The following is a 23203-nucleotide window of genomic DNA, read 5'->3' on the forward strand; positions in this document are numbered from 1 at the left end:
GAGTCTCATGACCCATTGTGTAGCTCTATCTGTGGAACTATAAACTTTGGTGGGAGTGAGACGACCATTACTTTCGAAATATAAGGTAAGCCTGTGCAGTTAAACAGTTGATTGAGTAACAATGATCCTCCCATCCTTCTAGCCATCTCTTCATATTTGTCAACGAGGCTGCACAATTCATTATGCAGCTTCTTTTTCTCTACTTCGTCGGCGTTCGTTCTGTCTACACTGTGCGCTTCTACTTCCGGTCGATTGCTGTGGTTTGGTGTGGCTCCCCCATTGTAGGCATGATTTTTCTGTTTCAGGCTTTCTTTCTCTTTTTGGAGGGTCTCTATTTCACTCATTTTTTTTTAATTATTCTTCCATCTCTATAAGTCGCGCCTCCATGTTTGCAGAGGCTGTATCCTAGTCACGAGTTGTTTGGGATGTGTTGTAGTGGGCATGTGGAAATCTCGTTGACAGGTGTTCAAGGAATTTGTATCAAAATCCCATAGATGGCGCCACTGTGGAATGACGGGAGGTTGGGAAATGGGAGCTTACTTTGGGCTCCCTTCCCTCTACTACATATGGAGGCGAACTCCAATACTTTCCCTCAACCTGGAGTTGAGCAGGGACCCAGTTTCTATTTCTTCCTCTCCCTTCAATGCCTCTTTGAGGGGCGAGGAGGGGGCTTCTTCACCTCCCACTGCTTAAGGGCTTCTTCCTTTCCGGTTTGGACAGATGACGATGCAGCAGGTATAAACGTGGTGCACTTTCCACCTACTATTGAGGTTGAGGTTGAGCCCCCTGAGGGCGATCTCAGCCCTTACCTTTTGGGGTCTTTCCATGGCTCAAGGCCCCTGCTCGAGGTGATGGGGGCGCTGGTTTGTCTTTGGCCCCACACGCGGCGGCGTCCTTGGAGAGAGAAGACTCTGTTCATGCCATGGCGTCCAGATTGAGGAACTTTTTTTTCTCGGTAAGCAATTTGTTGAATTGAGTCCTCATTTCTTCTTTTAGGCTTGGATCCTTATTTATATATATATGGTTTTGGTAGGGCTTGGACCAGCTGGCGGCCTGGATCGTCGACGAAAGGTTTGACCTCGAAGATGAAAGTACGGTCCAGGCGTATCTTCGTCTTCTTGGCGGGAAAGAAAATTGTGCGGACGAATACAAACAACAAATTGCAGCAAATGATGTGACAGGCATAGACGTTTTATAATCTTTAAGTTCCTGCCAAGCTAACATGACAGGAATTTGCGAAATAATTAGAGAATCATTTAAATCTCTAATAGACGAGCCCAAGGATACAAAGTAAAAGGCCCATTTAATGGGCCCAACAGGACGCGAAACCTACAAAAACACTGTAGGTTAGGGTTCACGGGGTCATATCGCCTCTGATATGATTATTATGGTAACCAACCTTAATAGCAAATATATACCACTAAGGGAATGACGAGATACTTAGGGTATTATTACTTGGGATGTCAAACCGTTCTTTCTGGGATCATATCCCAAGAATATGGTGATCAAAGCCCCAGATTTGAGGAAAAATATACTATCCTTATCAATGACAATTCACTCCTATGTAAGGAACCAACACCAATAAATCTAGGTATGATTTTCAAATCTTTTTTTTTTTTACCAAGTAATACATCCATATTTCTGACTTAGGCAATTGGAGGTGCATCAAGCACACCGGGGCCATTTTTCTTCCTTGTTGCATGTCTTTGATCGAGATCTAATTGGTGGTGAAAAATGTTTTCAACATCAATCACAGAGTACATACGCGTCACATATTCTTTTTTTAAAAAAATGAATAATTATAAAATTTATATAAAAAAATTAATTTTTTAATAATAAATCATACAATTTGTCAAAAATAATAAACACGATTGCATTGCCCATACCACGTCAGATATCAATAATAACGGGATGATTAACCAAATTTCGATCGTAAATATATGAAAGATCGGATTTTGAGATATCAATAATAACTACTAAAATCTAAAGACTGTGGGCCACGGGCGAATAAAAGCGACCCATACCACGTCAGATTTTATCCGACCTGTTTATATCCTTTTGCTAATGTGAACACAAGGCTTCCAATCCCCCTCGCTCTTCTTTTAGGCTTTTGCAGTTGTTCAGTGGTTTTCACGCGCTTCTTCTCTCTTTCTCCGATAGTACGTCCCGTTCTTTACCCCAAACCTCCAATTCTCTTCCATTGCTGCTAGGGTTTCCATTTTTTGCCGGTAATTTTCTCGGTGATTCGGTTTTATTTTTCGTTCATTGAGCTCTGGTTCTCGATTGGCGTTTTCAGAAATTATTATTATTTTTTTTGTTTGCAGGTTTCCGTATTGGCTTTTTTGTGAATTTGTAATTGGAGCTATTGCTGATGAAATCTAGGGTTTATGGCTGAGAGTAGACTATACGTTCCCAATCAACCATTAGGTCTGGTTTCTTTTCCTCGTATTCTCTCTCTCTCTCTCTCTCTCTCTCTCTCTCTCTCTCTCTCTCTCTCTCTCGCTCGCTCGCTCGCCCCCTGCTTCAATCCTTCCTCAGGTTTATTAGATTAGAACTTGGTTAGTATAAATGTACAAACGACTCAATTGTTTTCTTTAAGGGGTTTTGTTGAAAATGTTCAAAGCAATGCTTTAAGATAACAAGCTAAGGTGCTTAGCAAGTTTGAGGGTACTTATTTTCTTTGCATTTTCGAAGTCTTGTGAATGTTATGCAAATTCTTCAGGTAGTGTGTGCCAAAGCCATATGCTAGGGCTCCCTCGTATTTCTCTCATGCACAGTTGTTCCAATGTTGAGTGCTTTGCATGAGGACCACGATCCTGAAGTACCTTATTGCGCATGTTGAAGCTACGACTGAAGTGCTTCATTTCATTCTGTGAGATGAGTACGTTGAGCAATATTGTTTTTATTAGGTTTGGGTCTCAGAGGTCTATTTTGAGTTCTGAAATTCTAGCTTCACTGGATTTGTATAATGCAGCAGCTCTCTCTCATATGGAATGAGTGCATTGATGGCTATTTCTGGTGATGATTATCGGAAATAGTTCTCTGTTTCATTCCATTTTTTTCTTACTTCAGTAGATCACAGATTATTATGGGTTAGTTTGTGCGCTTTTGGGTGGAACCAAAGGCTTTTGAGTTTTCACCAGAAACATGGAGGTCCTAAATAAAATTGTGGAGAAGAGCATAAGGGTTTGGAGGTTTGTAGTTATGAGTCGTAGTGTTATAGTGTGGCTGGTGGCTACGGTGGAAGTAGTGTTCCAGGCGGAGAACCAGAATTCATAAAACACAGGCGTTAAGGAAAGAGAGCCTTCTTGGCTCAACGATGCTCCAACGTGCATGGTAGATATTTAACTGTTAACGAATATGGTGGAGGAGGTCGGCGGGGTGTTCTAGTCACTCTGGAAGGGTATGAAGGTCTGGGATGGGAGAAATTTGCTGTCGAGTTATGTAGAACAACTGCTATGTTCCCATTCATGGTGATGGGTCATGGGGGGAAAGCCAGATGAACATATCCAATCATAAGAACAACAATATAGAGTTGAAACGAAAAGACTTAAGCGCAACCACGGTGGTGAGGTGATCATATGCTGCAACTCTAAATACGGGTCATGCTTCGGTGACTTAAGTTTGATACTAGGGGCAAGAAGGGGAGCTGTGAAAGTGGTCTGAAGCCTTTACAGATCATGCATGGACAAAATCCAAAGCATGAGGGGTCTGACTCCTCTGAAAGCGCAAGAACTGATTCTTATGTAACAAGGGATGATTTTGGCCTTCCCCAATGGTAGTATGGGTGAAAGAGAGATGCACACTACACTAAAAGAGATGCAAAACCAGCTTGTTGAGTTGAAGGTAACGGTTGCCTTGTTATCTATGCAAATTGACTTGCTTTGAGGTGGCGGTACAGGTTTGTAAGGCTCAATAAGAGGGAGCACAAGATAGGTTCGAATCATATGTCATTTTACACAAAAAAAGTGGGCTGGGTGCAATTAGAGGGGCCTAATTCTATAAACCAAATAAAGGTAAAAAGAAAGTTGGGTTTGGCCTAGTTTCTATAACCAGATCCAGGAGAGTGTGCCGGGTCAAAAGGGAAATTGGTCATCTACATTCGAATTGGATTCTACATTGGGTATCGGCGTAGAGACGGCCGAAACGGACTGCCCTCCACAACGGGTGACACAAAAGTTTGCCAATGAGTGCTACACCTCTGGTCAGTGTTCTCCTCGACGAAACGATGGCACCCATTGTGTAGTCGAAGGAAAATGGTGTAATGTCGAGGCCTAAGGGCGGTGTAGGGTTTTTCGGAGTGGCACAGAAAGGATCGCTGGTGAGTGATGCACCCTTGATCAATGTTCTCTTCGACGAAATGATGGCACCCACCTCGGAGGTGGAGGAACTTGATGTATTTCCGAGACTTGGGCGGGTTTCTAGGTTTGTCGCCAACCCAGAATTTCCAATGGTGACCTTGACGGAGAGAACCAATTTGTTGGTATCTCTTTAGGCACCTTGTGGGTCAACACATAGCTTTGGACAAGGTATTGACAGCAACAATGGAGCTGTTGAGGAGGTGCGGGATTTGTATACAGGAGATGGTGTGGAGGAAATGATGGGATTGTCGTTGGTGCCTTGTGAGGAGGAATATTTAGGGCCTGGTGTCCCTGATATCTCTTCTATTGATCAACAATATAGCTTGGTTCATCATCAGATTGGGTTTTGCAAAAAGTTAAAGAGATACAACAATGTGTGTGTTTTTTTGGGGGGGGGGGGGGAGATTACGTATGGAGGATTTGACGACCAACTAATAGCACTACTCATTGCAATTGAGGCAGGTCACTTACTTGGAATAAAATCAAGATCTAAAAAGAGCAGGGAGTTAAAGCGTCTTACTTGGCAATCAACTACTGCATTGAGAGAGGTAGTCCAAGTTGAGGGAGGACTAGATGGAGGGTAGAACCAGTTGTATTATGAAGGCTTCCTCCGTTCGCGTATGATCATTCGTAGTTTGTGGAGTTACCATTATGTGGAATGGTCCTATTTAGCTTCTAAAGGAGCTTCGGGTGGAGTATTAATTATGTGGAAACAAGGATGGTGGAGAGAGTTTGAGTATGTTGGGGTATTTATAGTAAGAGATTGGGGGAGGTGTGTCTTTGTCCCAATTGGGCTTGGTCTAGATTGGATAGGTTTCTAATTTCTCCCTTTGGGCGTTGTTCGGATCATTTTCCTATCATGGGCTTAATGTTCATGATTTCCTTCTATCTAGTTCTGCTTCCTAGCTAGGTGTTTTCTCTTGTATACATGCAGTGTACTTCGTTACACCTATTGATATTAATAGATTTGTACTTATAAAAAAAAGATATAATGCAGAGTGTTAGCTGTTAGGGTGCATCGAGTGTTATTGTTAACGAAGGTTTTTGTGATTCAACATTTCTTTTATCCCAGAGACCGTAAACACAACATTTATGGAGATATTGTATATTTACTATACAAGTTTTTTTTTATTGGCAAATATTTATTATATAAGTAGAATGGATTTTGTTCCTATTGTTGAAAACTTGAAATTCCTGAATTTTTGCAGACCTTGACAGGATACTGATAGAAGCGCAATACCGTTGGCTTCGGCCAAGTGAAATTTGTGAAATACTTCGCAATCATCACAAGTTTCAATTAAAGCCAGAACCACCTGTCCGGCCTCCAGGTTTTCACTTGCATGCTTCTTTGTGTCTTATTTCAATCTTGCATATAGGTGTATAAAATTACTGCAATACATCTTCTTAAGCTTGTGCAAGGATGTTTCTTCTTTTATATAAGTAATCGAATATGTTTTATTAAAAAAATATAAAAAGTATGGTCCAAGTACACATGAAATATAGAAGAGGAGCACCTGACTAGAAATAGAGAAACAGACAAGAAATTCATGAAAAATCAGTCCACTAAAATCTATAGAAGCTGCTGAAGAAAGAGAGCATTAAAAAAAAAGTTTTAAGCTCCTCCAACATTCACCCTTACTCATAAAAAACCAATTGCCTCAAAATTTGCATCATACTTTTCCCTCCAAATACACCACACTAAGAAAATTACTGATTTATTTTGATTTAATTACTTATCTGAATTGTCTGTGAATTTTTATATTAAATTAATTTTATTACTGCTTAGGAACCAGCTACTTTGTGCCATTTGTGTCGCACGTGCACAATCCTAGTATTAGAATTTAGGACATGATGAGATATTGCAATTTCAACTGAGATTATATGGCTTTGTATGAGGGTAGAAAAATTTCATTGGCCATGTATGAATGGATAAGCAAATTTCTTTACTCAATTATGGCTGCCAAACTCCCTTCCCATAGGGCTAGGGATGCCACATCATAACATTACATACCACTAGGTGTTAAGAAATTCCATAAGTTTTATTACCTCAAACTGTAACTAAAAACTATCTTAAAAAGCCTCAAAGTAGCCATGAAAACAGAAATCCAGTCTAAATACTTTGTTCAACACTTATTATAGCCTGGATAGGTCTTGTCTCTATGACTGGTTTTGGCTTGGAGACTCATTAGCATTGTCATCACTTGGGACATTTTAACAAAAAAACAAAATGCGGTGTATACCCAATAAATTAACACATCATACATTTTAACAATCCCCTACCCATTGGTTAGGAATGCTACATTTTAACAATCCATAGCATCAAGTAATAAGAGATCATAGACATTAATACGTCAAAAACATAACTTTCTTATCATGCTTATGTGGAAGATATTACTACGAACAAATACTGATATGTATTTATGTATGTATGTATATATTTTTCTAATCAAATCTTTCTTGCCACTTCTCTTTGTTCAGAGATTGGGAATTGACATTCCCCGGGTTTTTAAACAGCAACTGAAGGTTTTTCATTTTGCAGCGGGTTCTTTGTTCCTCTTTGATCGAAAAGTTATCCGGTATTTTCGCAAAGATGGTTATAGGTGGAGGAAGAAGAAAGATGGAAAAACTGTCAAAGAAGCTCATGAAAAGTTGAAGGTGTGCTGTTCAATTTATTCTTTGTAAGTTCACTTTTTTTGTTTTATTTATTCCCACCCCCCGCGTGGCGCCCTTGGGGGGGGGGGGGGGGGGGGGTTCTAATCAATCTAGTCAAAATTGTTGCCTGGGTAATACCCTCTTGTAAGTGGACCTTCTGTCTCTAGTTTTCTTAATAGGTAATGATAATTTATTAGTAGTTAAAAGAGGTTGGTACCCTAGTAATATACAATGTTGGGTTATCAATTTATACAACCCACTGCTTGACACGTAATAATAGGGTTAGAGTTGGGCATAATTGGGTTCGGGTCAATTGGGGTTGACCCGATTTTAACCTGGTTAATATCAGGCTGTGTCAGGTCAACCTGCGGGTTCACATGTTGACCCAAGTATCCAAAAGGAAAAAAATGATATTATGGTCAATTTTTTGGTTTAGGTGGTCATGGGTCACTCTGGTCAACCCATAACCTGATTGATCCACCACAAATTTTAGCTAGAAACTAAACTTTAAATTGAAAAATATAGCACTTATTTTAAATATTTTCTTAAAAGTTTTTTTAAGGGATGCAAATGAACTGAGTCAAGCAAAATTTGAACAAGGGTGCTCAAGCTCGAGTAGCATATTTACTTGTTTGAACTCGGCTCAAACTCAAATATCCTTGTTCAACGGCTCGCTAACCATTAATGTTGTTCGAACTTGGCTCAGGCTCAACTAAAAATAAACGAATGAGTTGAGCTCAAGTAGCACGAGCTTGAACTCGATTTTTTTTTTTTTTTTTTTTTGAAAAATCTGATTCTACCCCTTCATCATTCTTGGACCTCCTTTCTTAATATTGTGACTTTTCCATGCTGCTGCTTCTGCTCTCTTGCCTTCCTGCTTGCTCCCTTGGGGCCAAGGCTACTTTTCAATCCAGCTACAGTGGTAAATGGTTCTAAAATGCTTGTTCTGTCTGGCCCGAATCTGCTCCCCAACTAGTAGTGTAGTGAATTCTTGTGAAGGATCTTAGGCAATGTTTTAAATTCCGTGCCGGTTATCATTCCGGTTTAAGTACTGGAACAAAATATTTTGGTACTGGTGCATTCCGGTGTACTGTTTTGGGATTAACTATATTATATATATTTATATATATATTTATATGTATATATAAACTAATAACTAATAGGATAAATACATGTATATGTAAGTGTTATCATGTATGTGCATATATATATGGAGGAATTGACAATTTATAAAATGAATATACATTGAGAAAATCATAAACTTGAGTTGAAACACAAAAACAAAAGGAAAAAAAAAATAAAAGAATAGAGAAATTATTAAAAATAATGATATTTTATACCATCTATATTTAAAATCTACAAAAAGGCCATCCAAGGACAAGAAAATTACAAAACTGCCATTAAAATAGTCTGGAACGTAATAGGGCTCGGAATGCCAATTCTGGCCAAAATGACCAGAATTTGACAGGAATGTCTGAAACGGACTGGAACGGGTTGGAATTTGGAGCGAAACGGAACAAGGAGGTATAGTGTACCGGATACTACACCGGAACGGAACGGAATTTAAAACTATGATCTCCGGGGCTGTACTGCTAGGGGTTTGTCTAGCATCAACCTAAGTAAAGAAGCTTTTAGGTCATACGGTTTGCTAACTGCTAATAACTACTAAATAATTCAAACATCTATGTTGTCAATAACATCCATTAACTTTTTGGTTAATTGGGCATCTTCAGCTTCTATCATGCAACTTTCTTATTTGGGAACTTTTGGCTGTTGGCCTTATTTTCTCTTTGTTGGTATAGAGTGGATAATCTCATTTGTATGTTAATTTAGATTCGTGTTTTATTAAAACCTGGTTGACATTGTTATCGATGCTTCAAAATACATTAGTAATCTGTATCCACTTTTAACAGATTATGGGCATTTGAGATGTGTATCCCTTTGACATTGTTCCTTTAGTAAGTATTACTAGTGATTTGAACAAGCCAGGATAAGTTAATATCACATTAATACTTTATACTAGTTTGTTTTTTAATAAAGCCATGAATGCATGAAGGCTTGATGATTGGAGGTATGATTTTTGCTTGAAATCATGCTTTGTTAATAGGTGGAGCTTTCTCTAGGGAGACCTCGTGGATACTGCTGTTTTAGTCATTTCTGAGATGTCAAATAAATGTGGTTTCTATATTTCTGGTATCTCAAGTCTAATATTTGTAAGGTGCTGTTAATCTATATGATGTTTGTTAATTTTAACATTTTTTAATGCTTTTGTAGATCTCTTTACTGTTGATTATGGTTGATTGAACTGGTATTTTATTTAGCTTTAGACTGCTGAATTAATTATTTGTTCACTGGTTCATCTGCAGGCTAACAGTGTGGACGTTCTCCATTGTTACTACGCACATGGAGAGGATAACGAGGGCTTTCAGCGACGTAGTTACTGGATGCTTGATGCGTGAGTGATGCTTATAGTTAAAATCTTAAAACCTGAAGTGTTTCAAATTTTGTTTTTGGTAGCATGATATGAGATTACTTCTTTTCTGAATATTGCATAGGATGATGTGTTTGGCTCTAGCGGTGTATGATTCATTGAGCCCTTTGCATCCCAGCGCAGGGAATAATGAACTTTTTTCTTTCTGTAAACGTTTAATATTAAAATAATTGTAATGACAAATTTGAGTTTTTGTTGGTAAGGATGAGTCTATATTTTGTTGCCTTCTGGCATTAATCTTGATGTGTATTTCCCTTATCTTCAGGCACTTAGAGCACATTGTTCTTGTACATTACAGAGAAGTGAAAGAGGTAATCCTTTGTGCTCATCTATGGCCATCAATTTTTTAATTCTCTAGAGTATTCTGAACAGAGTTTGATTTAAATTGTTGAATTCCAGCTGTGTATCTTAAATGCTTGTGTAAATGAGTTTGTTTTCTTTATTGGAAATTTTGGCTCACACCCAATGGGTTTTAAAATTGACAAGATCACTCTTCACCTCCTTCTGTATGGAAAGGAGGTGGTATTTAAGTTAGCCTTTTGTAAATGAATGTTGGTCATGTCAAGACTTGTAGCTATCTATGATCCTATCCATGATCTAAATTGAATGTACATTAGTTGACTTTATTTAAGGTATTTTATTTTACTCCTTTATGTGGCTTAGGTATTGTGTTATGCCTGTTATGTAGGGGTACAAGTCAGGCATCTCTCGCTTAATAGCAGATCCAGGATCACAAGCTGGAAGCCCTCAAAGTAGTCCTGTACCATGGTCTGCACAGGCAAATTCACCTGCTCCTACAGTTCAGACGTCCTATGCATCAAGTGCAAACAGAGTCGATAGAAATGGACTAACATTGTCATCAGAATTTGAGGATGTGGATTCTGGGAGTGATCCACGAGCATCTTCTCTAACTCAACCTCTTTTTGGTTCTTTCTTGCATAAAACCTCTTTGCTTGAACATAAAATTGCAGGTAAAATTATTAATTTGGTTGAAGTTGCTTATAAAAAATGTGGCTGGATTGTTATTACAACGTAATGCAAGGATTTATTTTTTTGAAGTTTTCTTCTGTATGGACTTTTGAACTTAGTAGGAGAATCTTTTAATTGGAGATCTCAATTATAAGATTATGTTATTGTGCTCTGTTATCTGGCGCTTTGAATTATCAATTTATTTTTTGTATTAATGATGGGCCAACCTATTCTGCTGTGTGTAGTCATTGAACAGGAGTCTCTGCCTTTTGAATATTTCTCTTTGGCCCTCTAGATATTTTTTAGGGTGTCTATATCTTTAACTGCATATTCATTTTAATAATTGATTTAATCTTTTGGATAATATGTTTTGGGAGTTCTCAAGATGTGACCAGGTGGCTGTGCTGCCTTCAGGATTTCCGGAATTGTTGAGGAATCCCCCTGCTTCATGGGTGGCTGGAACTAAATATCATCAAGGTTCTGGATTATCTAACTGGGCTGAAACCAACAGCTCGAGCAACTCGAATGGCGTGCATGACCAGAAGCTTTTCACTGAACATCCTAGGGGAGCTGACTTTCTAACACATAAGTTAACAGATGCTAGATTGGATACTAATAGCTCTGTCCAGGATGTAACTAAGGGAGATAGATTGATCGCTGAAGGCAACCAGACATATATGGGAGCTTCTCTCAAGATAGTTCAGGTTTGTGGTCTTTCCCATTTGCTCTTGATTGACTTCATTTTTGTTAGAGGACATGTTTGTAATTACTATAAGTGTGTGAGGGTATAAGTGTCAATTGTATGTAGTGTATATATACATTTGTACATCAATGAAAGTAAGGGAAATCTTTCCAACATGTCTCTACATGGTATCAGAGCGTAGTGTACGTTGCATTGATCGTGTACGGTGGTTCACGCCCAAATCGATACGGTGGTTCCATTTGAAGTGGTTTCCGGCCACTCTCTGGTGTCTTCTCCGGTATTGAGCACTAGAGGTGGACTCGCCGGCCTTGTCTGTGGTTACCGGCATCGTCTTCGCCGCCGGAATCGATACGGTGGTTCCCTTTGTCATCGGGACCGAAAGTGTTTGAAGTGGTTTTCAGCCACTCTCCGGTGTCTTCTCCGGTATTGGGCACCAGGAGTGTACTCGCCGGCCTTGTCTGTGGGTACCGGCATCGTCGTCGCCGCCGGAAAGGGCCTCCGTCGCCGGCAAAAGGTTGAAGTCCGGAGTGTTTGGTTGCCCCGATAAGCTATCAAATCCTTGAGTTTGAATAGCCAAAGCCTGGAGTAAGAGTATATTTCTATCCGGAATGACACCTGTTTGGTAACACCTATACGGTATTCTTATCCTCGTTTAGGATAGCTTATCTTGTTTCAGCTCAATTTTAAACCGGTACCGGTTTAGATCCGAAATACAGCCGATACATCCCGAAATAACCCGGTTCAGACACGAAACATACCGGTTCAAGCCGATATAGACTCGAAACATACCGGTTCAGAACCGAAACAGTCCGGTTCAGACCAGTTCAGGCCAATACAGGACCGAAATTGTGGTATTTGAGTTGTTTTTCGGGTACTTGGGCTAAGTATCTACATTTCCAAATTGCGTTTCTCGGATTTTTTAAGTTGAATTGTGATTTTTCTCATATATTGTGTGGAGTTTCAATCTCCAAGTTCAGTTGTGATATTGTGTGGAGTTTCTCAAATATGACAATTAAATTTGAGTCACAGTTATATGATGTGATTACCTCTTATGTTGCTCCTAGTGGGCATGGAGGCCAAGGTGGTAGAAGTGCATGTGGGGGACGTGATGCCAAAAGTAATTGCACTCGAGGTCGAGAGCCTCGTAAGTGCACCCATTGTGGTCGCACTAACCATTCGGTGGACTATTGTTGGGATCTACATAGTAGACCATCTGGGTCTGCTAATCAGGCCATTTGTCAAGATACTACATCACAGTTAACTAGCTCCAAATCAGGTATGATTAGTATATCGAAGGATGAGTATGAGCGGTTTTTGGGTCACACACGAGCTTCATCCACCACAGCTACTCTTACCCACTCAGGTATAGCATCCGCATGTCTTGCCTCATCCATTCAAGATCCGTGGATCATTGATTCAGGAGCTAATGAGCATCTGACTGGTCTGTCATCTGTCTTATCTAAGTTAGACACTGTGACATCTCCAGAAAGTGTTACTCTCGCTAATGGTTCTCTTGTTAAAGTTACAGGCATTGGATCTACTAAGCTCACTAACTCTATATCCTTGTCATTTGTTCTATATGCTCCTAGTTGTCCCTTTAGTTTATTGTCCATCAGTAAAATTACTCAAAGTCTTCAATGTTCAGTAACATTTTATCCCTCTTCATGTGTCTTTCAGGATCTCAAGATGGGAAACAAGATTGGTACGGGGCATGAAGCTGGTGGCTTGTATTATCTTGATGTTAAACGGTCACCCACTGGAGCCCTTACATCCACATCATCTGCTTATGAATGACATTGTCTTCTTGGTCATCCCTCTCTTTCCCTTTTAAAGCGTCAGGTCAGGAATCTAGGAAATGTGTCTCCCTTTCCTTGTGAAGCATGTCAAATTAGTAAACATCATCGTGTGTCGTTTATACCTCGAGTTAATAAACGAGCCTCGAGTCCTTTTGAATTGGTTCACTCTGATATATGGGGACAAATCAACATTGAATCAAACACATTTCAGTATTTTGTTACATTTATTGATGACTACTCTCGTGTGACATGGGTGTTTCTGATGAAGGCAAGATCTGAACTCCTTTCCATATTCAAAGTGTTTTGGAAAGAAATTAAAACTCAATTTAACAAAAAGGTTCAGATTTTGCGTTCTGATAATGCTAGAGAATATCTATCTAGTGCCTTTGCTACTTAAGTAGCAAAGGAATTGTTCATCAAACTTCGTGTTTGTATACACCCCAACAGAATGGGGTGGCTGAACGCAAAAATCGTCATTTGTTAGATGTAACTCGAGCACTTTTACTGCACATGCATGTTTCTAAACGTTTTTGGAGTGATGGTGTTCTTACTGCTTCTCACCTTATTAACCATATGCCTTCATCAGTTCTCGATAGTTCCTCTCTTTTCTCCATCTTGTTTCCTTCATCTCCACCATTTACCCTTCCTCCAAAAATTTTTGGGTGTGTTTGCTATGTTCATAACCTTGGCCCAGGTTTTGATAAGTTTGATCCACGTTCTACCAAGTGTTTTTTTGTTGGTTATTCCCGAACTCAAAAAGGATATTGTTGTTATAGTTCTGTTCTTAGACGCTACTTCACGAGTGCTGATGTTACCTTTTTTGAGTTCATACCCTATTTCTCTGACACAGCTTCGAGTGTTGAGTGTGATCCTCTACCATTACCTACTCTTACACTTTCTCCTCCTGTCGTCGATCCTCCACCTCCACCCCTTCCCCCAGTTCGTTTACAGGTTTACTCGCGTCGCTCACGGCCACCAGCTTCCATGCCTTCACCAACCGTGTCTCCATCTTCGGATCCTGAGTTACCTAGTATTTCAGACTCTTCACCTATTGCTCTCCGTAAAGGTACTCGATCTTGTGTTACTCAACATCCGATTGGTCAATTTGTCTCATATCATGCCTTATCTCCTTCATTCTCATGTTTTACCTCTCAACTTTCAAAACTTTTTATTCCTAAGGCAGTTCAGGATGCTTTATCTGATTCGGGATGGAGGATAGCTATGAAAGATGAAATGGATGCCCTTCACCATAATGAGACATGAGATCTTGTTCCACTACCACTTGGTAAGAAACCTGTTGGCTGTAAATGGGTATATACAATCAAATTTTATCCTGATGGTTCTGTGGAACGTCTAAAAGCCCGCTTGGTTACTAAGGGTTACACTCAAACATATGGCATTGATTATGAGGAGACTTTCTCCCCTGTTGCCAAAATCTCATCTGTTCGAGTGTTGATCTCTCTTGCTGCTAATTTAGACTGGCCCTTATTTCAGCTGGATGTTAAGAATGCATTTCTGCATGGCGACTTGCATGAAGAAGTTTATATGGAGTAACCACCTGGGTTTGTTGCTCAGGGGGAGTATCGAGGTACTGTATGCAAGTTAAAAAAGACATTATATGGTTTGAAACAATCTCCTCGAGCATGGTTTGGGAAATTTTCTGATGTTGTATTGGCATTTGGTCTCCATAGATGCCAAACAGATCATTCGGTATTTCACCTACATAGTGATGCAGGTCACATTTTGTTGGTTGTATATGTGGACGACATTGTAATTACTGGGAGTGACTATTGGAATTGCTAGGCTAAAACAATGTTTACATGATCAGTTTTAGACAAAAGACTTGGGCAAGCTGAGATATTTCCTTGGAATTGAAGTTAGTAGATCTAAAAGAGGGTATCAACCTATCTCAGAGGAAATATATACTTGATCTTCTGGAAGAAACCGGCATGCTGGGTGCATGACCTATTAACACTCCTATGGATCCAAATCGTAAATTCTTGAAAGAGGAAGGTGAGTTGTTTGGTGATCCAGGTAGGTACCAAAGACTTGTTGGGAAATTGAATTATCTCACTATCACTAGACCAGACATCTCTTATGAAGTCAGTGTACTGAGTCAATTTTTACAAACGCCTAGGGTCTCACATTGGGATGTTGTAATTCATATGCTTCGTTATCTTAAGCGAGCACCTGGCCTTGGATTACTGTATTGACCAAATGGACATCTTAGGGTTGAAGTCTTTTTAGATGCTGATTGGGCAGGATCTCCTTCAGATAGAAGATCTACTACTGGATATTGTACTTTTGTAGGAGGTAACTTGGTTACATGGAAGAGTAAGAAACAAACAGTAGTAGCTCGGTCTAGTGCAATGGCTCACACTACTAGTGAGTTGGCATGGTTGCAACACTTCCTTCAAGAGATTGGGTTTCCAGCTCCTACCGCTCTTCAGTTATTTTGTGATAATCAAGCTGCAGTGCATATTGCCTCTAATCCTGTGTTCTATGAGAGGACTAAACATATAGAGATTGATTGTCACTTCATTCGAGATAAGATACTAAGTGGGGACATTGCTACACCTTTTGTGAAGTCTGCAGATCAATTCAGATGTGTTTACTAAGTCTTTGTGTTGGAGTTGGTTAAAACTAATTTGTTTCAAGCTAGGTTTATATGATATATATGGCCCAGCTTGAGGGGGAGTGTTAGAGGACATGTTTGTAATTAGTATAAGTGTGTGAGGGTATAAGTGTCAATTGTATGTAGTGTATATATACATTTGTACATTAATGAAAGTAAGGGAAATCTTTCCAACATGTCTCTACAATTTTTATACCAAATATCTTAAATAAGAGGTCAAAAACTATGTGCATATAATTTTCTTGATATTGATTTGCAGCACTAGAATTATGTGGGACTTCATTAACCCCTAGTGGTTGGCTCAAGTGGTTAGGGCCTTGGTCTCGGCATTATGCTCCCTCTAGTTCTTACGTTCAAAACCCTTGGGTGCAAATAATTTTTAGAGGCCATCGGGCTAGGGTCCCTCGAATTACTCAAGGAGCACTTGCGGGAAACTGCTTGTCGTGAGGCTGTGCACTCTTAGGATTAGTCGAGACTTTGTTCTCGGACACCCAGTGCTAATAAAAATAACATTTTGTGACTTAGTGACGGACCTTATTATTTTAATAATTAGACCCAATGGGGTGGGGTCATTGGTTGAATAATCCTGCTGGGGTGAATGAGTTGTATTTATCTACTGAAAAAGAAAGGAAAATTTCAGAAATTGATGTACATATATAATGATGAAAACTTAAAAAACAAAGTCATACAAACATATATAGAATAAAAAAATTAAAAATATAAAAACTCAAGGTGTATTGGAGGAAAAGGAATTATCGTAAAATTGAGGATTGTGAATGGATGTTGGAGGAGCTCAAAATCTTCTTTTTCAATGCTCCCTTTGGATTGCTTCTATAGACTTTAGGGTGTCTCTTATATACATTATGTGTAGTTGGGTTGTGTCTTTTGCATTTTTTAATGAAGTTTTATTACTTCAAAAAAATTGACAAGCAAAAAAAGGGCAAAAACTTAAAAATTAAACAAACCAAAATAAAACATATAAATAAAAAACGAAGGTGTTGTCCCCCCCTCCCATCCCATTGCCCTCTCCAACCTCATTGAGCAGGTGAAGTGGTAGGGATCACCTCCTCCTGTAACGCCCCAATAGAAGGCCCAAACTACATGGTCTATACTCTAAAAGGACTAGTCAATGATGCAATTGGAGCCCCATTGGAACCTTATAAAGAGCAAGAACTTCTCATTCCCAAGCAATGTGGGATCCCATACTAGGGGTGCTATCAGCATGGTGCGAGGCGGGGTGGACCCACCCCCGCACCCCGCCTCCTCTGCTCAACCCAATGATCCATTGGGTTTATAAATTATTTTTGGGTCTAAAATTTTTTTTAGACCCAAATTATAATAATTTAAATTATAAATTAAAATTTATATATTCAAAAAGAATATAAACTCATTAGAGTTGTATTTTGGATTGCCTTGTATTAACTTAAATTCAACTTCAAGTTTTTAACAAATTGTATATATTTGTATACAATATATTTATATAAATATTAAAAATATAATTTTTTATATTAAATAGGGGAGGGGTGCGGAGCGGGGCCCTGTTGGGGTCAGGCTGCCCCCACTAAGGGTCTTCCATGCTTGGCGGGGCAGATGGGGGGCGGGCCACCGCTGCCCACCCCTATCTCATACACCACCTACCCTTATCTTTATCATACGGGGTATCACAATCTACTCCGGTTAAATCCCGACTTCCTTGTTAAGCTAGTCAATTGTAGGTGGCATGGGTCAAGTCCCACATTTCTGGTGGGATAGGCTCTGATACCATTTGTATTGCTCTAATGGAAGGCCCAAATCACATGACCTATACTCCAAAATGACTAATCAATGATACAATTGAAGTCTCATTGGAACATTATAATGAGCAAGAACTTCTCATTCCAAAGCAACGTGAGATCCCATACACTTCCTACCCTTATCCTTATCATATGGGGTATCAAAATACATTTGTAATGCCTCAATGGAAGGCCCAAACCACATGGCTTATACTCCAAAAGGACTAGTCATGATACAATTGAAGCCCTATTGGAACATTATAAAGAGTAAGAACTTCTCCTTCCCACGCAATGTGGGATCTTATACACCACCTACCCTTAACTGGGTATCACACTTCTGGATCCCAACGTGGTAGGGAGGGTCCCACCCACAACCTCTTTTTTTCTACTCAAGCTGAACCAGAGCCGAATATCCGGCTCATTGATTCAAACGCAAATCTGCTCTCTCTTTCTCTCTTATCCATACCCACTGTGAGTTCTGCCCTCCCTAAACCCAACAAAGATTATTTGTTTCTTTTGAGTTTGAAACCCTCCTAACTTGGTCTGACTCTTGTCGTTGTTTTCCTGATTTTGATAAATTTGATTTGAACAAGGGAAGGCACAATGTCTTGAGTGCCCCCCTGCCGGTGGGGGGGATCCTCACCCACTTCATTTTTTATTTATGCTTTTCGTTATATATTTATAATTTTTATGTTCTTTATATATATAATTTATCTTTTCCTTATTTTATGTCTTTTCTTTTATTGATTTTTTAAAGTTTTTTTTATACTTTTATGTTTTATATTTATATTTTGCATTTTTGTATATGTTTGGACTCTAACTTTTGATTCTTTCTTTTTCTTTTTTTGGTCTTTTATGTTATTTTTCACCTCTAGTAGTTTTGTACCTGGCATGCCAAGCGTGATGCTGACAACTTCTTGGTTTTGGACAGAAACCTGATGAGTCAAAACATAGGAATCAATTAGTTTTTTCGTCCTTATAAACACAGTGATCGCTTTTAAGAAGACCAAAACTGTGGCTATTTTTATTTTTCCCAGAAGAAAAGGAGAGAGGCAGAGAGAACCACCACGGCAGTGTTGAGGCTTAAAGACGAACATGTTTGTTACAAAGTTCTGTGCTTGTATGCATTGAATTGATGCATAAGCATCTGTTTTTTTATGTTATGGAGTTTATTTTTACTATTGTGCTGTCTTTCTAGTGTCTCAATTCAAACCTAATATTGTGTCAGTTGTCTGTTTTGGATTTTGTTTTATTGACTTTAGATGGATGTTTACCATTATAGTTCCCCAAGTGAGATTTACCTCTTGTTGCAGGTGCAACGTGAGCCTGGTTTCGTTTCAGATCATCCTCAATTTCAAAGTTGTTCAGATCCACATATAGAAGTCAAGTCTACCTTTCATGCTGAAAAGAAATCCAAAGATGGTGTAAATAACGATGAAGCTGGTGAGCTGAAGAAACTTGACAGCTTTGGGAGATGGATGGATAAAGAAATTGGTGGAGATTGTGATGATTCCTTGATGGCTTCGGACTCTGGGAACTACTGGAATACACTTGATGCTGATAATGATGACAAGGAAGTATCCAGCTTATCACATCATATGCATTTAGATACTGATATGCTGGGCCCTTCCCTTTCCCAAGAACAGCTATTTACTATCCTTGATTTTTCACCAGATTGGACTTATTCTGGGGATACAACAGAGGATACTACAAAGGATTCATCAAAGGTGTGCATACTTTGGTTTGGGATGTTATTATTCCTGCATATTCTAAAAGTCACGTAGGCATGCTTGCTGCCTTTAGTCAATGCTAGAGAATTGGAAATATAAATCATGCTTTTTTATTCTTCTTTTGTTCAGGTTTTAATCGTTGGTACATTTTTGGTAAGCAAGGAGATATCTAGCAAGATTAAGTGGGGATGTATGTTTGGTGAGATTGAGGTTTCTGCTGAAGTTCTGACTGATACTGTCATCAGATGTCATACACCTCAACATGCTCCTGGGCGTGTTCCATTCTATATCACCCGCAGTGATAGGTTAGCCTGCAGTGAGGTGAGGGAGTTTGAGTATCGTGAAAAGCCATCTGGAATTGGGTTTCATATGGCAGTGAAAAGTGCTTCAGAAGATGAAGTACGTTTTCAGATGCGCCTGGTGAAACTTTTAAATCTAGGCAGGGTGAGGAATAGATTTGAATGCTCAAATCAGGATTGTGATAAATGTAAGCTTAAGAATACAATATATTCGATGAAAAGTGAAAGTGGAAATGATTTGGGAAGGGTTGAAGAGACTTCTATGACCTTCAATAGCAATTACATGATCCCTAGAGATAGATTGATACAATGTCTGTTGAAGGATAGTCTTTGTGAGTGGCTAATTTGGAAAGTACATGAAGGAGGTAAAGGACCACATGTCTTGGACTATGAAGGCCAAGGAGTTATACATTTGGCAGCTGCGCTTGGTTATGAATGGGCCATGGGGCCCATAGTTTCTGTTGGTGTCAGTCCCAATTTCAGAGATGCGCATGGAAGAACTGGGCTTCACTGGGCTTCGTATTTTGGGAGGTCAGATTGCTTTCTTAGATTCTCTTCTGAGTATTTAATATACTGTCAACTCCCGATGAATAGAGTTTTGATTTCAAATGCTGGCATATGGTTTATTTCCTTTCTTCATCCAGCTATCTATTATATCAAATGAATAATTGATCTAATTATCAATATCGAATTTGAAGTTTAAATTTATCAATGAAGTCATCCATTGTTGTCTAATGCCTCAGATTTTGTTATTAAAGCCTTCAAAAATCAGTACTTAAAGTGGATCTTCAAATGCTGCATATGGTTTATTTCCTTTCTTCATCCAGCTGTCTATTATATCAAATGAATAATTGATCTAATTGATAACATCGAATTTAAAGTTGAAATTTATCAATATTGAATTTGATGTTTTTAAAGCCTTTGAAAATCAGTACTGAAAGTGGGTTGCCGAGCCATTTTATTTTTGGGTTATTGGCTCGATCCCCTTCTGGATCCAATCTTTCATACATACAATATGTATTCTCATCACCGATAAAAAAAAAAAAAAAAAAAGGATATTGTTTTCAAAACTGAATTGAATTGAGAAAATCGTGAATAAAATGTATATAAGCGAGGGAAACTCCCTTATATTTTTACCCTTCCAATATATGAAGCTTGGTTTTGAGGTTTTTTAGCATGACTGTAGGATTGTTTATGTTTAAGTTGAATCTTTTATTTAATACTTGTCTATTTATTAGTAGCGATTAAGTTACTGTTCTTTCTCCTCTCTACAGAGAGGAAGCAGTCATTGCACTTCTTAGATTGGGTGCTGCACCAGGCGCTGTTGAGGACCCAACACCAGAATCTCCTGGAGGAAAAACAGCTGCTGATCTGGCATCTAGCAGAGGACATAAAGGGATTGCTGGATACCTGGCAGAAGCAGATCTAACCAGTCACCTTTCTTCACTGACTGTCAATGAAAACGTAATGGGCACTGTTGCTGCAAGTATTGCAGCTGAAAAGGCTATTGAAAATGCCGCACAAGTTGTCCCATTGGATGTGGCAGTAAAGGAGAACCTCTCTCTGAGAGAATCTCTTGCTGCTGTTAGGAAGTCAGCTCATGCAGCCGCTCTAATACAAGCTGCATTCCGTGCTCGTTCATTCAATCATAGACAATCATCTAAGAACTTCAATGATATTTCTGAAGCCACACTTGACCTAGTTGCACTTGGCTCTTTGAACAAGGTCCGGAAATTGGGCCACTTTGAGGAATATTTGCATTCTGCAGCTGTCAAGATCCAGCAAAGATATCGTGGTTGGAAGGGAAGAAAAGAGTTCTTGAAGATACGCACCCGCATAGTGAAAATTCAGGTACTCCTGTATACATGTTTTCTTATGTTTTTTGCATCAAATTATCTTTGTTTCTAACCAGAGTCCTTGAAGGAGATTTATTTTTTTAATTTATTTAGGTGTGTCTATTTTATACAGTCTACTTGAGATTGAATAAAATTATTTTACTATTTTATACTCCCTGTCTATTTTATAAAATTATTTTACTTATTTTACTAAGAAGAGAGAGCTTGCCAGCTGCTAGGGTTTTGTCACATATCCTATTTCATTCCTATTTGTGTTCACTGGTTAGAATGTTTTTGCCTGATCCATGTGATTTGGGCACATTTCACATGCGGGTAAAAGACATGTTGCATTTGCACTGTCTCTGTAATTCCTTTTCATAAAAGAAAAGAGTGTTCATTGGTTGCAATATGTGCTTTCTATAAACTTTCACAACATCATCCCCCCCCCCCCCCCCCCCCCCCCCCCCCCCAAAAAAAAAAATTTCATTTATTCTGCTTAATGGTCATAGGCTCATGTGAGGGGACATCAGGTTCGAAAGCAGTATAAAAGGGTTGTTTGGTCTGTTAGTATCGTTGAAAAGGCAATACTGCGTTGGAGGCGGAAAGGATCTGGTTTGCGTGGATTTCGAGTGGATAAAGTGATGGGAGATGTGGCATCAGAAACTGAGAAAACTGACGAGTATGAATTCTTGCGAATTGGCCGGAAACAAAAATTTGCTGGAGTTGAAAAGGCTCTAGCAAGAGTCAGGTCCATGGTTCGTTATCCAGAAGCACGTGATCAGTATATGAGGCTAGTTACCAAGTTTGGTAATCTAAAGGTATTTTTGCATTCTCTTAATTGCTTCTTCAATATTAGCTGTCATAAAATGACTCTGCTTGCTAGTTATCATCAATCTCTTAAGGTTCTGGTTGCTGCAACCAGATTCAGATTCAATTTCTTAAAAAGGAAAAAGAAAAGGTTATGATGGTTGCAGCAACAACTACTAGGTGTGACATGTTTTTCTTCTCACAGGAAGGTTCTTGGATATATTTCCTCTCATGTATGACATATTTCTTAAGTTAGTTTCTTCATTAATTAATCAGATTTTAACGTAATGGATTATTTTATAAATTTGTTATGGGTGTTGAATTCTACGTCTTTGTAACTGAACAGATGGGTGATGAAGGGAGCAGTGTAATGCTTCAAGCTGAAACTTCACAAAAGAGCAGAACAGAGGAAGATTTGCCTGCATTCTCAAAGGAGCCTGCACGTACATCAGATCAGTGATCTACTTCTCTGTGCCCAATAGCGGGTAGAATTAAACTGTCTGAGCAGGTACTGGTCATACTATTTTTTACCTGTGAGTAGTGTCTTAACATATTTTACTCAGTACTCTGGTGGAGAAAGAGGAGTGCAAGGTGGAAGGTTGTAAATATATTTTTCCCCTTTATCTCTCTTTTCCTTTTTTCTCTCCCTTGCAACTGGCGGTAAAATTTTACCTGGAATAGGGTTTAGGAAGCGGACGACTCTGGGAATAGTTGAAATTGATGCATATGTTATGCAAGGTCGAAAATGGTATTGTTGCTGATTTGTACTCCTACTTTTGCCGGTATATATGTAGTTGAACCACTATTATGTGATCAAATTTGATTTAATTCTTTGATAGTGCCATCTTTGCTTTGGTGATGAATATTAGCTTGAGTTTTTTTAGCTTATGACTAATTCTTGCTGGCATTCTTGCACATGCCTTCATATCATCAATGTTCTTCATCTTTAGATTTTACTGTAGTCATACTTATTGATGTGATATTTTTTAAGTGGTTATATATTGAAGTGATAAACATACAATGCCCAATCAGAATGTCGTATCAAGTGTGGCTGGAGATGACAAAGTCTATGATGAAAAGCATTGCTAAATATCTATATATATATATATATAAGGAAAATGCTAGTTAGTCCCCTCAAGTGTACCGCTCAAAG

General features: G+C 38.9%; 1 protein-coding gene across 5 annotated transcripts; it reads left to right on the forward strand.

Moving 5' to 3' along the window:
• The first annotated feature begins 2066 nt into the window (after positions 1 to 2066).
• LOC121244344 (calmodulin-binding transcription activator 3-like) lies at positions 2067 to 22894 on the forward strand. 5 transcript variants are annotated; one of them, XM_041142386.1, is made up of 14 exons: positions 2067 to 2159; positions 2325 to 2427; positions 5570 to 5689; positions 6901 to 7016; positions 9380 to 9468; positions 9770 to 9815; positions 10193 to 10475; positions 10888 to 11177; positions 18693 to 19106; positions 19239 to 19939; positions 20683 to 21259; positions 21753 to 22061; positions 22166 to 22283; positions 22397 to 22894. In XM_041142386.1, exons 2-14 carry the CDS (start codon positions 2388 to 2390, stop codon positions 22402 to 22404), a joined length of 3111 nt encoding a protein of 1036 aa, XP_040998320.1. In that variant the 5' UTR covers positions 2067 to 2159; positions 2325 to 2387; the 3' UTR covers positions 22405 to 22894. The 5 variants fall into 5 exon arrangements, with proteins under 5 accessions (XP_040998320.1, XP_040998312.1, XP_040998328.1 ...); XM_041142378.1 differs by having other exon boundaries at positions 2072 to 2228; XM_041142394.1 differs by lacking the exon at positions 22166 to 22283 and having other exon boundaries at positions 2072 to 2228.
• The last annotated feature ends 309 nt before the right edge of the window (positions 22895 to 23203 follow it).

This window comes from Juglans microcarpa x Juglans regia, chromosome 1S, assembly GCF_004785595.1.
Source record: "Juglans microcarpa x Juglans regia isolate MS1-56 chromosome 1S, Jm3101_v1.0, whole genome shotgun sequence".
Taxonomy (NCBI): domain Eukaryota; kingdom Viridiplantae; phylum Streptophyta; class Magnoliopsida; order Fagales; family Juglandaceae; genus Juglans; species Juglans microcarpa x Juglans regia.

Coding starts and splice junctions, on each gene's coding strand:
- LOC121244344 (XM_041142386.1), top strand. CDS start 2,388: ATGGCTGAGAGTAGACTATACGTTCCCAATCAACCATTAG. Junction 19,107..19,238: donor CTACAAAGGATTCATCAAAG/GTGTGCATACTT, acceptor TCTTTTGTTCAG/GTTTTAATCGTTGGTACATT. Junction 22,062..22,165: donor CCAAGTTTGGTAATCTAAAG/GTATTTTTGCAT, acceptor TGCTGCAACCAG/ATTCAGATTCAATTTCTTAA.